Source organism: Pan paniscus, chromosome 18 (assembly GCF_029289425.2).
Source record: "Pan paniscus chromosome 18, NHGRI_mPanPan1-v2.0_pri, whole genome shotgun sequence".
Taxonomy (NCBI): Eukaryota; Metazoa; Chordata; class Mammalia; order Primates; family Hominidae; genus Pan; species Pan paniscus.
The window spans coordinates 76555966-76570333 of NC_073267.2; the positions used below are offsets into that span (position 1 = coordinate 76555966).

The window sequence follows — 14368 nt, forward strand, 5'->3', positions numbered from 1 at the left end:
ACCCTGACCTTTTCCTTGCCTAAGCTCATGGCCATCAAGGCCATTCTAGAGATCTTTCAATTTTTATTTATTCCACATTTCCCATGGCAGAAACAATTATTGCTAGAGTCTTTGGCCAAGATCAACTTGGAGGTCTGTGAGCCCTCCTTGGACCCATTGTGGAGCAAGAGTGCTTCCTCATGGATTTTTTTTCCCCCCGAGACGGAGTTATGCTCTTGTTCCCCAGGCTGGGGTGCAATGGCACGATCCTGGCTCACCGCAACCTCTGCCTCCCAGGTTCAACCAATTCTCCTGCCTCAGCTTCCGAGTAGCTGTTTGAGACGGAGTCTTGCTCTCTGGCCCAGGCTGCAGTGCAGTGGCACCATCTCGGCTCACTACAACCTCCGCCTCCCAGGTTCAAGCGATTCTCCTGCCTCAGCCTCCCGAGTAGCTGAGACTACAGGCGTGTGCCACCACACCCTGCTAATTTTTGTACTTTAGTAGAGATGGGGTTTTGTCACATTGACCAGACCGGCCTCGAGCTCCTGATCTCAGGTGATAAGCCCGCCTCGGCCTCCCAAAGTGCTGGGATTAGGCCAGGCGCAGTGGCTCATGCCTGTAATCCCAGTACTTTGGGAGGCCGAGGCGGGCAGATCACCCGAGGTCAGGAGTTCGAGACCAGCCTGACCAACATGGCGAAACCCCGTCTCTACTAAAAATACAAAAAAATTAGCTGGGCGTGGTGGTGGGTGCCTGTAATTCCAAATACTCGGGAGACAGAGGCAGAAGAATCACTTGAACTCAGGAGGCGGAGGTTGCAGTGAGCCGAGATCGCGCCATTGCACTCCAGCCTGGGCGACAGAGCGAGGCTCTGTTTAAAAAAAAAAAAAAAAAAAAAAAGAGGGCTGGGATTACGGGTATGAGCTACAGTGCCCGGCCACAGGACTAACTTTGAATCAAACTCTGCCATAAATCCCATGTCAGACTTTCTCCAGTTTGGGCTAAACAACTTCCCTAGAATTTATGGATCTTATTTTTTGCAGCTGATTGCACATTGAGTAAGTATATGGACTGGCAATCGGTTACATTCTTAGCTTGTTCTTCTTTAGAAACTTTAATTTATTGGGCTCCCACTGTGTGCTAGACCCACATAAAGGTTCTCACGCTAACACTGCAAACCTAGGAGTGTCTGCATTTTGGAAATAAGGAAACTGAGGTTTAGTGGTCCAATTCTTATCTAAGGCCCCAGCCAGCAGGTAGTGTAGCTGAGTGGGATCCCATCTAAGACCCATCTGACTCCAAAGGCCACGACCTTTCCACCATGACTCGGTTGGATTCTTTGGTCCGTTTCCACCTCAGTCTTCAACGTGCACAGCCTACACCCCTGCCGGTCGGTTTAGGGACGAAAAGTCCCCAAGGACTTAGGTTTCCTCGCGTTCAAGTGACAATCTGGGGTTACTCCGCGCACCTGGGGAACCCAGAAGTTCCAGATGGCCGAGGAAGGGCGGTAGAAAAGGCCTGCGCTGGCTACTCCCGTCTGCTAAAGGCCAGGCGGATCCCCCAACGACAGCTCCACGCCGAGTGGCCGCGGGCGAGCAGGGGGAAAAGGGCCCTGATGCGGAAGGAGCCCCGGGGCGCCACAGCCCGGCCGCTCCGCCAGCGGACGGGTGGCGCATGCGCGGCGTGGGCCGCGGAGTTGTGAATGGTGCGTCTTGTTTGCCGGAGTTGGAGGCGGGCGGGCGCGCGAGGAGGAGGGGTGGGGCCGGCGGGGGCGGGGTGGGCGGTGAGAGGAAGTGGCGGCGGCGGCGGCCGGGGGCGGCGAGCGCTGGGGCTGCGCGGGCGGCAGGCAACGGCTGAGGCGGCGGCGGCGGCGGCGGCGTGGGTTGGGCTCGAGCGGGCGGCGGCGCCTCAGACTCCCCGGAACGGGAGCCCACGCGGGCGGGCGCCTGAAACAAAGGGAAGCGGGCGTCCGGGCGCCGCGGGTGGGCGGTCAGTCGGTCAGCGCGGAGCCAGCCAGCGGGTGCCCGCGCAAGCCCCGAGCGCGGCCGGCCGGCGCGGCCTCAGGGCGGGAAGATGCCGCGCGTCGTGCCCGACCAGAGAAGCAAGTTCGAGAACGAGGAGTTTTTTAGGAAGCTGAGCCGCGAGTGTGAGGTGAGGCAGGCGGGTGGGCGGCTAGGAGGCCGCAGCGCGCCCCGAGTGGGCCCGGGCGGAGAAAAGTTTGGGCGGCACGGTCCCCGGGAGTCCCGGTCGGTGCGCCCGCGGAGGGGCAATCTCGCCGGGGCGGCCATCACCCGCAGCCTCTGCTTGCCCTTATCGGCGCCGCGCTGGGAGGGCGGGCGCGCGGGCGGCGCCTTGGATTTGGCTCCTGATTTCGGGCCGTCTTGCCTTGCAGATTAAGTACACGGGCTTCAGGGACCGGCCCCACGAGGAACGCCAGGCGCGCTTCCAGAACGCCTGCCGCGACGGCCGCTCGGAAATCGTAAGTCGGCTGGCCCGGGGCGCGCGCGGGTCACTTGTTGCGCGGGGCCGCGGCGGCCCAGGCCGGTTCCGGACGGCGGCGCGGCTGCTGCGGCTCCCGGAACTGAGTGGGCGCCGTCTCACTTCCTACTCGGGATTCAAAATGCGAAACCAGATGCCGCGGGCCGGTGCTCGCGGGGAGACGCTTTTCTTGGGGCTCGCCGCGGTGGCGCGTGTCGGCCAACGGAGCACCGCGAGTGGAGCTCGAACCCGAGCCAGACTAAACAAGCGAAGGGCATTGTTTAGGCGGCGACACCGAAGAAGGGTTCAGGGTATTTGTAGCAAGCAAACCCCCATTCGGAAAAAGAAGTGGAGCTTCATTCAAGGTCGGCGATAGTTTGTTTCTTAGAAGGTGGATCTGTCGGTAATTCTCTGTGTCAAGCGGTCTCACTACCAGATCGCCGAGTAGAAATCTTTCCTCCAGTTATTTATTCTAATAGAGAGGGGAGGGGGGAAAAAGGCCCTAAAAATGTCTTTTTCTTAGAATGTTAAGCTTCAGGAGAATCAGAAAGAAACCATTATCCCCATGTCCTGAGTAGGGCTGCTGTTCCTAAAAACTGCACAGATGGGCAAAACCCACGGTTGATCTCGAGGTCCTTGTTTTAGGAGGCAGATTTAGTGCGTCTTCACCAGACCTTGGGTTGAAAAAAAAAAAATCCAAGGGTCCTAGTTCCTCTCATCTTTTTGGTTTGCCTTGTTGGAGGTGCTGATGAGGAGGGAGTGGTAGGAAGAAACCAAGAAAAGAGGTTGATTATTACTATTTTTTTGAGGTAGAGTCTTGCTCTGTTGCCCAGGCTGGAGTACAGTGGCTCGATCGGCTCACTGCAACCTTCGCCTCCTGGGTTCAAGCGATTTTCCTGCCTCAGCCTCCTGAGTAGCTAGGATTACAGGTGCCTGCCACCACGCCCGGCTAAGTTTTGCATTTTTAGTAGAGACGGGGTTTCACCTTGTTGGCCAAGCTGGCCTCCTGACCTCAAGTAATCCGCCCTCCTCGACCTCCCAGAGTGCTGGGATTACAGGCGTGAGCCACTGCGTCCGGCCTGATTATTTTTTAAAAAGTTGAAGCACTGTCTAATGGAATGCTGTTACTCTCTGCTCGGTGACTTGGACTCACTGCATTGTTAGAGGCTTGAAGCTAGGTGCGATTTGAATTTGGGTTAACAGTAGGAAGACATTGGAAATTTACTTCTCCCACCCCCTTTATAAAACCAGTTTATTTTTATTCAGATATAATTCATATGCCATAAAATTCTCCCTTTACATCACTGAACTCAAATTTATTTTTAAAGAATATTTTGATATTTTAAGTGAAAGCTTTTTAGAGTTGTAATAGTGAGAAGATACTGGTTAAATTTATCAGGAGCTCCTGAATATTTGGTCATTAATGCATGTTATGAAAGAGAGTCTCAAGCTTTTAGCCCACTTGCAAATTTCTTGAGTAATTGTAGTATTTATATGATTGAAGTGCATAAGACATACTTTTAGGTTTTGGCACTGAGTGGTATAATAAAAGAATTCATTAGCTGGTGCGATGATCGTGTCATCCTTTGCCTGGGTTACCTTTTGCAAAGGGAAGGTGGTATACCTGACGATAGAATTTCCTGGAGGTAAAGGATGCAAGTATAAAAGATAAGTTACAAAGTACTTGTACTCTCACTGTTTGCTTTTTTGTTTTGAGACGGAGTCTCGCTCTGTTACCCAGGCTGGAAGCACAGCAGCATGATCTTGGCTCGCTGCAACCTTCGCCTCCCGGGTTAAAGCGGTTCTCCTGCCTCAGCCTCCTGAGTAGCTGGGATTACAGGCACACACCACCACGCCCGGCTAATTTTTTTGTATTTTTAGTAGAGACGGGGTTTCACCATCTTGGCCAGGCTGGTTTTGAACTCCCGACCTTAAGTAATCCTCCCACCTCGTCCTTCCAAAGTGCTGGGATTACAGGTGTGAGCCACCGCGTCTGGTCTTGTTTCGTTTTTTTTTTTTTAAGAGAGAGGTCTTGCTGTGTGGCCTAGGCTGGGGTGCAGTGGCTGTTCACAGGCACAATCATGAGGCACTACAGCCTCAAACTTCTGGGCTCAAGCGATCCTCTTGCCTCAGCCTCCCAATAGCTGGGACTACAGGCTCGGCGTCACCATACGCAGCCCCATGTGTTGTATTATCATCACTATCTTTGAAAGCTGAATTTTTTTGGAAATTTGGTGAATCATAGCTAGTAGGGTGTTTTCTGTCATCTCAGACTTTGCTGAATGGAATTATGAATTCAACCCATAGGATATCTGAAATGCTGTAATATTATAGTAGTATTATAGGTGGTTAGTGTTTGTCATGAATTTATTTCCAGAATGAATTAGACATTCTAGACCTTCCCCACTTCCAAATAATCTGATCCTCACCTGAGCCCGGGAGGTCGAGGCTGCAGTTAGCCATGATCGTACCACTGCACTCCAGCCTGGGTGACAGAGTGAGACCCTGTCTCCAAAAATAAAACAAGTATCTGATCCGACACATTTTACAGGTTTTAAATTTCTGAGAAGTATTAAAGGTTAAAGAAGGTAGATTGAATGCTGTGTGAGGTTTGCACTTAAGACGGCTCATGTCTTATTTTGTTAAATAATGTAACTATTGGTATTTGGAGAGGAATTTCACGTTTCCTAGTTTTCTCTCTTTCTAGTTTCCCTTCTTTAATTCAGTGTTAACCCACATTTAATTACAGGATCCTTAGCTCCTAGAGGATAGAGACCTCATTAATTTTGTATAAACCCCTCTGGATACAGCTATGTTTCACAATACCTTTTATATCAGAGGTACTTGATTATTTGAATTTAGAGGCTGCTTAATTTAATGCCTGAAATTTATCTTATGACTTATGAACAGGCTGGGTTTCTTCCTATTTGGCTGTGGAAAAAGGCATTATTTTGCCTGTTTTGACAGCAGCCATAAATGGCAAGGATATCCATAGTTCTCAAAACTATTCCCAACCTTTCTCCTGCCCCATTTGTCCTCTTCTTATTTGGAACATCTTCTTGATGTATCAGTGAGGTTAATGAAGAATTCATTTTGCTGTTGCCCAGGCTGGAGTGCAGTGGCATGATCTGGGCTCAGTGCAACCTCCGTCCCCCATGTTCAAGTGATTGTCTTGACCCAGCCTCCTGAGTAGCTGGCATTACAGGCGTATACCACCATGCCCAGCTAATTTTTGTATTTTTAGTAGAGACGGAGTTTCACCATGTTTGCCAGGCTGGTCTCAAACTCCTGACCTCAGGTGATCCACCGACCTCGGCCTCCCAAAGTGCTGGGATTACAGGCGTGAGCCACCACTCCCAGCCTCATTTTGCATTTAGATGTGAAATAATTTAAGGGCTGTGTTGATCATCTCTCTTTATAAAACTCAATCAGCCTCCTTATTTTATGCCAATTGATTTTTAACTGTAAAACCCAATCAGCATTAAATAAAAGTGAACACAGGTCAAAGAATCTGTAGTAGAATCTGATTTATTCTTTTTTGAGACTGGATCTTACTCTGTCACTCTGGCTGGAGTGCAGTGGTGCCATCTCCGTTCACTGCAACCTCCACCTCCTGCTTCAGCCTCCTGACTTGCTGGGATTACAGGCGCCTGCCACCACGCCTGGCTGGTTTTTGTATTTTTAGTAGAGATGGGTTTCACCATGTTGGCCAGGCTGGTCTCCAACTCCTGGCCTCAAGTGATGTGCCTGCCTCAGTGAGCCACTGCACCCAGCCTTGATTTATTCTTATCAATTATTATTTTTTTTTTTTGAGACGGAGTCTTGCTCTGTTGCCCAGGCTGGAGTGCAGTGGCACGATCTCGGCTCACTGCAAGCTCCGCCTCCTGGGTTCACGCCATTCTCCTGCTTCAGCCTCCCGAGTAACTGGGACTACAGTCACCTGCCACCACGCCCGGCTAATTTTGTTTTTGTATTTTTAGTAGAGACAGAGTTTCACCGTTTTTTTTTTTTTTTTTTTTTTTTTTTTTTTTGAGACGGCGTCTTGCACTGTCGGCTAGGCTGGAGTGCAATGGCACGATCTTGGCTCTCGGCTCACTGCAACCTCTGCCTCCCGGGTTCACACGATTCTCCTGCCTCAGCCTCCCGAGTAGCTAGGATTACAGGCGCACACCACCACACCCGGCTAATTTTTTGTATTTTTAGTAGAGGTGGGGTTTCACTATATTGGCCAGACTGGTGTTAAACTTCTGACCTCGTGATCTGCCCGTGTTGGCCTCCCAAAGTGCTGGGATTACAGGCTTGAGCCACTGCACCCGGCCTATTCTTACCAATTCTTATGTAGTTAAGAATGTTGGAGACGTCTTCAACACTAATAATCAAATAAAGAAAAAATATTTATAAGAAGTATGGTTACTCTGTGGTGAGAAGAGTAAAAACTAATACATATTTCTAATTCTAAAGATTGAATGGTAAAAAGTATGTTGGATTGGCACAAGGTGTGCTATTTTATAATTTGTGAAACCTACAAAGCATAAGACAACCTGGAAATCTTAAATATAGGCGTCATACTAGTGTAGCATTTTAATGTTTTCATTTTGTTTATTTTTATCTTTATTTTTCTATGACGATGTTGACACCATATTAATATTTTGGAACAGACTTTTTCCAGCTCTTACCTATATGTAGGTATTTCATTAAAAGAATTCCATGGTCACATAAGTTTGGAAAATGTTATTCTAGAATGATCCGTGTTTACCACTTCTGTCTCAGAGAGGGATCTTTATGAGATAATGGACACATAGTGATGAAGCAGGAAATCTCTTCTGAGGTTGGCATCAAGACAGGAGATGAGGTAATACGATCTGCAGAGTGTCTTAGCACAGAACTGATTTGGGGTACACTGGAGGTGGAAGGATTTGCTACTACGTGAATACTGAAGAAACAAGCCACAGGGATTTTGACACGGGGCAGTCGTTGATGGGCTGTGTCTTTTCTGCCACCACTCTGCTCTGAGAATTTCATTATCTGAAGCTGAAAAAGTTGGCTTTCTTGTTGAGCTTAAAGTTATTTATCGTATTATTCAGCAAACACTTTCATAGCATTTACTTGGTACTGTTTTAAGCACTTTACAAATAATTAATTTGTGAGGAAACTGAATTATGTTTCAGGTCGTACAGCCTGGGCAGTTTCCCTCCCAGAAACTTTTTTTTTTTTTAACTAGTGTTGGGGGGTTTTTTGTTAAGATTTATGCTCGTAGTACATGGGAATTTTTTTTGTTTTTTGTTTTTGTGATGGAGTCTCGCTGTGTTGTCCAGGCTGGAGCACAGTGGTGCAATCTCAGCTGACTGCATGCAACCTCCGCCTCCCAGGTTCAAGTGATTCTCCTGCCTCATCCTCCCAAGTAGCTGGGATTACAGTCGTCTGCCACCATGCCCAGCTAATTTTTTGTATTTTTAGTAGAGACAGGGTTTCACCATGTTGGCCAGGCTGGTCTTGTACTCCTGACCTCAGATGGTCTACCTGCCTTGCCTCCCAAAGGGCTGGGATTACGAGTGTGAACCACTGCTCCTGGCCTGAAAGATTTTTTTAAATGATGTTGTAATATTGATGTTAGTTCAGTTTCTATGGATATAAAACATTTACCACATGAAAATGGTACCCCAGTTGATTAGGGAAATGCCATCAAAGAGGTTTAGAGATTTAGCATTTAGGTTGACAAGTGTACCGACAGTGCCAGTAATAGAAATAGGAAGTATAATTTTTACCTCTAAAGAATCTAAGCTGTTAACCATCAGGGGAACTATTGGATAGCTAACTTGGTTGATGGCTTTAAACAAATTGCCCCAAATGTGAACCTCTTGATTTGAGATGAAGACTCTATGCATGGAAACCAATTATGCTTCAGAACTTAATTAGTAGAATAAACCAAACAAAAAACTTTTTCTGGTTTCAGCAAAGAAGAGTTTACATTTAGATGATGAAAAATGTATTTTTTCAAAAATGCTTTTACTTCTTTTTTTCTTAATTTCCTTTGGGAAAGGGGTAATGTCTTTGTTTTTTGCCTGAGGGAAATATAGAGGTAACTTGCTCAAGGCCTACATAAAATGACACTTTATTGAAGTGGTTTTAGATTGTTGCATCTGTTGAGCTCTAACATCCAAATCTTTTATATTTATAAATCTTATCTATAAATATTTATTAGATGAATACTTTTCTCTTTGTTGTAGTCAGACCAGGTTCTCCTAAAGTCAAATGTGAGAAAAGACATATTTTTAAAAATCATCTAGGGTTTTAGAGAGTACTGTCACATCCCATGCCAGTGTATGGTTTATCAGAGGAGAGACAATTCCAAGTGCATTTTTTATGTACTGCCTGCTATGCAGTGTTTCAGCAAGGGAAATCAAGGAAAATTAAAGTGTCTCATTTATACAATTTTAAATTGTGGTGTTCTTTAAAATTCAAAATCTTTAGATTTTCAGTGATTTTTACATTTAAAAATAGAAGTTTTTAAATGCAAAGATGGATGGTGGCTTCTGGTTAGACATTAGCAGTGTGAGATCCTAACGTCAGCAAAAAATGACCTGAAAGAAAGTATTGATTCCATGTCTGATTTTATACTTAAGCAGCCAATGGCAAATGTCCTCAAAATGGAATCAGATGTTTGTAACTTAATACTTAAGAAAAATGATGAGTGCATGTTTTTTTTACTTTTAAGTATTCTCTGTGCTGCCTGGCTTAAGACATAAACTGATGTAAAAATAAATGACTGCTTGCATAATTTATGTAATGTCCTGCTCCTGATCCTGTTTGTATTGATTTTTCTAAAAGGCTTTTGTGGCCACAGGAACCAATCTGTCTCTCCAGTTTTTTCCGGCCAGCTGGCAGGGAGAACAGCGACAAACACCTAGCCGAGAGTATGTCGACTTAGAAAGAGAAGCAGGCAAGGTAGGAAACATTTCTTTGCAATTTAAAATACTGTGGGTTGTTTTGTTAGAGATTATCTGGTAATTTACATTTTAATAAAGATCACAGATCTGATTATACCAGCATATGCTCAGATTTGTTTTCATTCCATGTTATAAGGATGTAATATATATATATTTTTTTTTGATGGCGTTTTGGTCTTGTTGCCCAGGCTGGAGTGCAGTGGCGTGATGTTGGTTCACTGCAATCTCCGCCTTCCAGTTGCAAGCGATTCTCCTGCCTCAGCCTCTTGAGTAGCTGGGATTACAGGTACCCGCCACCACATCTGACTAATTTTTGTATTTTTAGTAGAGATGGGGTTTCACCATGTTGGCCAGGCTGGTCTCGAACTCCTGACCTTGTGATCCGCCCACCTCTGCCTCCCAAAGTGTTGGGATTACAGGCGTGAGCCACTGTGCCCGGCCAATATAATTTTTTAAAACCACTGTTAAACTTTTGTATCACTCCATTCCTAATTTCATGTACATAATATTTGTCATAGAACATTCTAACCCTTAAGGAAAGTAACAGAACAATTTCTTTAAAAGTTTGAAGAGATATATTTTGTTTACAAAAATATATGTAAGTATAGTGCTATAAAAATAAAACTAAGAGGAAAACGGAAAAAAGCTCTCTAGGTTTAAAAATTAATAGTATTTAGAAATAGCTCATAGGTAACTTTCTAATTCCATTAACAGAGCAAATTTACATTTGAGAAAAACAATGTGAAAACTTTAACTTGGAAATACTTTTTTTTGTTTTGAGAAAAAGTTTCTGGGAACATGTCTTACAGTTTCGATGTTAGAAGTTTAGGTTAAAGATACAAAAATATAGGTAAAATGTTTAAGCTGAGAGCCTTATTTCAGGTCTACGTTAAATGTATTATGATTTTGGTGATTTTTTTTTTTTTTTTTTTTTTTTTTTTTTTTTTTTTTTTTTGAGATGGAGTCTCCCTCTGTTGCCCAGGCTGGAGTGCAGTGGTGTGATCTTGGCTCACAGCAACCTCCACCTCCTGGGTTTTAAGCTATTCTCCTGCCTCAGCCTCCTGAGTAGCTGGGATTACAGGTGTGCGCCACCACGCCTGGCTAATTTTTTTGTATTTTTAGTAGAGACAGGGTTTCCCCATATTGGTCAGGCTGGTCTTGAACTCCTGACCATGTGATCCACCCGCCTCTGCCTCCCAAAGTGGTGGGGTTATAGGAGTGAGCTACTGCACCTGGCCTGGTAAATTTTAATGAATAGCATCTTGGATTGGTTGATTCTTGATTGAGAAGTCAAGGAGTTGACTTCTAGAATAAAATTTTTAAAGAAGAAACCCTCTTTTAAATATAGTTTTATACTCAAAACACCCTTTTGGATCCAGTTTCATACTTTTTTTTTTGTGTTTGTTTCGCATTGTGTTTTTGTACCTGTTTCTATCAACTTACTAAATTAATTTTCTAAGTGTCATCATGAATAGCATAACCTGCCACATTTATGTAAAATGTGAGAAATGTCTAAATATTCCTTTGAGAAAATTAAAAGTTTTTTGTATTAAGAAAAAGATTTTTAATCTTGTGTGTATATATATACACGTATATATGTGTATATATACACGTATATATGTGTATATATACACGTATATATGTGTATATATACGTATATGTGTGTGTATATATGTATATATGTGTGTGTATATACGTATATGTCTGTATGTATATACATATATATGTATATATAAAATGAATTTTTTGTTTTCTCCAATTCTATAGAATTAGATTTGATCTTTTGTGCGTGACAAAACAATCTTTGGATGAGAAAAGGGAAAACAGATTATAAGATTTAAAAAAATGAGTACTAAGCAAGCAGTTTGCTTTCCTGTGTATTAGCTTGTTTGCTTGGAAAATTAAAAGTGAATGTTCCAGATTTTACTATTTGGTAATTCTTACACAATATATAAGGAAGAATTTGAGAAGTCCTTGTAGGATTATTGTTTTTTTTGCGCTTCTGGTGCGTGTATGTGTGACTAAATGAAGAAATTATTTTTTTTCTTGTTTGAATACTTCCTTAAAGTTTGTTTAACATGGTAGCTCAGATACTAAAGACATAAACCAAAAAAAAAAAAAAAATTGTTTTTTGTCAGCTTTAGCTCAAAACTAAGACTTCAAAGGCAACATCTCAGTGTTACTGAAGTCTTCTGGTATTTAATAACTACTAAATGGGTTGTTAACTGTACCAGAAATTAAGTTTGCTTGAATTAATTTAATGATACTGCTTCACTAGTGTGAAGACCACATAATCCTTGGACTTAAACCATTGAGATGTTTTTAGTTATATGACCAAAAATAACAAAAATGTGAGATGGTTTATTCTAGTACAGTCATGTGTCACTTAATGGCAGGGATATGTTCTGGGAAATGTGTTGCTGGGTGATTTTTATCATTGTGTATATATAGAGTGTACTTACACAGATCTAGATGGTATAGCCTACTACACACTTAGGCTATCTGGTATAGTCTGTTGCTCCTAGGCTACAAACCTGTACTGTACAGCATGTTACTGTACTGAATACTGTAGTCAACTGTAACACAATTTGGTAAGTATTTGTGTATCTTGATGTATCTAAACATAGAAAAGATATGGTAAAATACAGTATTAAAAAAATGGTATACCTGTATAGGGCACTTACTTTGAATGGAGCTTGCAGGACTGGAAGTTGCTCTGGATCAGTCAGTTGAGTAAGTGGTGAATGAATGTGATTCTGTAGATTATATAAACATAGTATGCTTAGGCCGCACTAAATCTATAAAAATTAAGCAATTGCACTGCAATGTTAAAATGGCTATGATGTCACTAGGCAATAGGAATTCTTCAGATTCATTATAATCTTACAAGACCACTGTCATATATGTGATCCATTTTAGGCTGAAACGTTGTTAAAGCAATACATGAATGTATTAAAAAGATATGTTTTTAATTCTATTAGGAAGAGTGATAGAACTATGCAGGCTATCAGGAAATGTACATTTTATTAATACTGGTTTTAGAAGTTTTTTTTTCTGTGAAGGGACAAATGTAAATGTTTTCAGTTTTGCAGGCTTTCAGTCTCTGTCACAACTACTCATCTCTGTAACTCTGCTGTTGTGGTGTGAAAGGGACCCTAGACAATATGTAAACAATTGAGTGTGGCTGTGTTCCATAAATGGTGACACTGGTAGAAATCAGTATCTTTCCCTCAGATGTAAATCTGTAAATGTTTATGCATAGGTCATTTATTTTTCAGATAGAATTTTGCCAACATCTGTACTACTTCTATACTACTTTTTTTCTAGAAGAAAAAAAAGCATTTTAAGGCAAAAACTCCTACTGTACTGTTCCATGCCACTGTAATAAAGTTCTCCAGTGAATTTAGAGAAAAGGCATTGCCCTGTGTTTTCTCATCCGTGGAGCTCAGACTGTGGGGTCTCGAATTTCTTTTCTCTTTTTATGGTCTGTTTTATTATAACCATTAGGTTTTGTTTCTGTCCCCACAGGACTAGGACTGGAAGCAAAGAAAATTGAAGGAACTTCTCCAAATGTTAATTATTTGCCTCTGTTCCTTATATTGGATTCCAAATCAGTGTCTTCTTCCATATTCTCTCAACTGAGTTACCTCCTGAAGCAGCTTAGTTCTCGTCCCGTTCATACGCAGTTTTGAGGAACTATAGTTGTAAAGGCTTTAGAGTTAGACAAAATTGAGTTAAGTTCTGGCTTCTGCATTTACTACAATGTAACTTTGGGCATGTTGTTTAATCATTATAATCCTTAGTTGTAGAATGAGATTAATGGGTACTTCCCAGGGTTGCTGTTGAGAGTAACTGAAATAGTGTATGTAAAGTGTTTTGACCACTACTGTACTTGTCACAGTTATCAAAAAATTTATTCATTCAGAAGGTCTTTGTTGAACACCTGTTACGTGTACTGAGCATTGTCCTAGGTATTTGAGATACATCAGTGAACAGAGATCCTTAATAGACAATATACATAATAAGTTATGTAATAGCTTACAAAGTGACAATACCTTTGGGAAAAAGGAAAGGTATTATAGGATAAAGATGATCAATGAACAGGAAGTTTGCAGTTTTAAATTGAGTGGTCTGGGTAAGGAAGATCATATCTGAACCAAGACACAAAGGAGGTTAGGGAATGATGAGCCCTGCAGGGGTTGGGGGTGGAGGAGAGATGTTCCAGACAAAGGAAACAGCCATTATAAAGGGCCCCAGAGTGGCACCCTGTTTTTGATCAACAGCAAGCAGGCCATTGTGGCTGGAGTAGACTGTGAAAGAAGTTGTAGTAGATGAAATCAGAAATAACAATGAGCCAGTTTATGTGACCATGGTAGGCCATTGTAACCACATGGGCTTTTTATTCTGAGTGAGATGGGGAATAGTTTTGAGTGTTTAGTTTGCTTATATTTTAGGGACAGGGTCTTGGTATGTTGCCCAGGGTGACTCAAACTCCTGGACTCAAGTTATGCTCTTGGTCAGCTTCCGAAGTAGCTGGGAGTAAAGGCATGCTCCTGCACCTGGCTCAGGCTTTTGAGCAGATGAATGGTATTATCTACGTTAGGTTTTGACAGACTCATGCTAGCTGCTAGGTTAATAATAGGTTATAGGGGGCAAAAGTGAAGCAGGCTATTGCAGTAATCTTGGTGAGAGACCAGGGTGGTAGCAGTAGAGGTAGTGAGAAATGGTCATATCCTGGATGTATTTTGAGATAGAGCCAATAGGATTTGCTTATGGATTAGATACGGCGTGTGAGAAAGAGAAGAATAAAGAATGACTCTAACTTAGGCTGAGGCAGGAGAATTGCTTGAACCCGGGAAGGGGAGGTTGCAGTGAGCTGAGATCGTGCCACTGCACTCCAGCCTGGGCAACAAGAGTGAAACTCCATCTCAAAAAAAAAAAGAATGACTCCAACTTTTTGGCTA

At 43.1% G+C, this 14368-nt stretch overlaps 1 protein-coding gene across 8 annotated transcripts in view; it reads left to right on the plus strand.

Annotated features, from left to right (window-relative positions):
* The first annotated feature begins 1348 nt into the window (after positions 1-1348).
* The window catches only part of CBFB (core-binding factor subunit beta), a 73591-nt gene continuing 60571 nt past the window's right edge, over positions 1349-14368 (plus strand). For 2 of the 8 annotated variants that reach the window (XM_063597633.1, XM_034940393.3), the window contains exons 1-3: positions 1349-1684; positions 2372-2458; positions 9286-9402. In XM_063597633.1, coding sequence (XP_063453703.1) covers positions 1682-1684; positions 2372-2458; positions 9286-9402 — 207 coding nt within the window. In that variant the 5' untranslated portion in view covers positions 1349-1681. Of the gene's footprint in view, positions 1685-1768; positions 2131-2371; positions 2459-9285; positions 9403-14368 lie in introns of those variants that run through there. The other 6 variants (XM_034940392.4, XM_034940391.4, XM_057300051.2 and 3 more) reach the window with 3 other exon arrangements.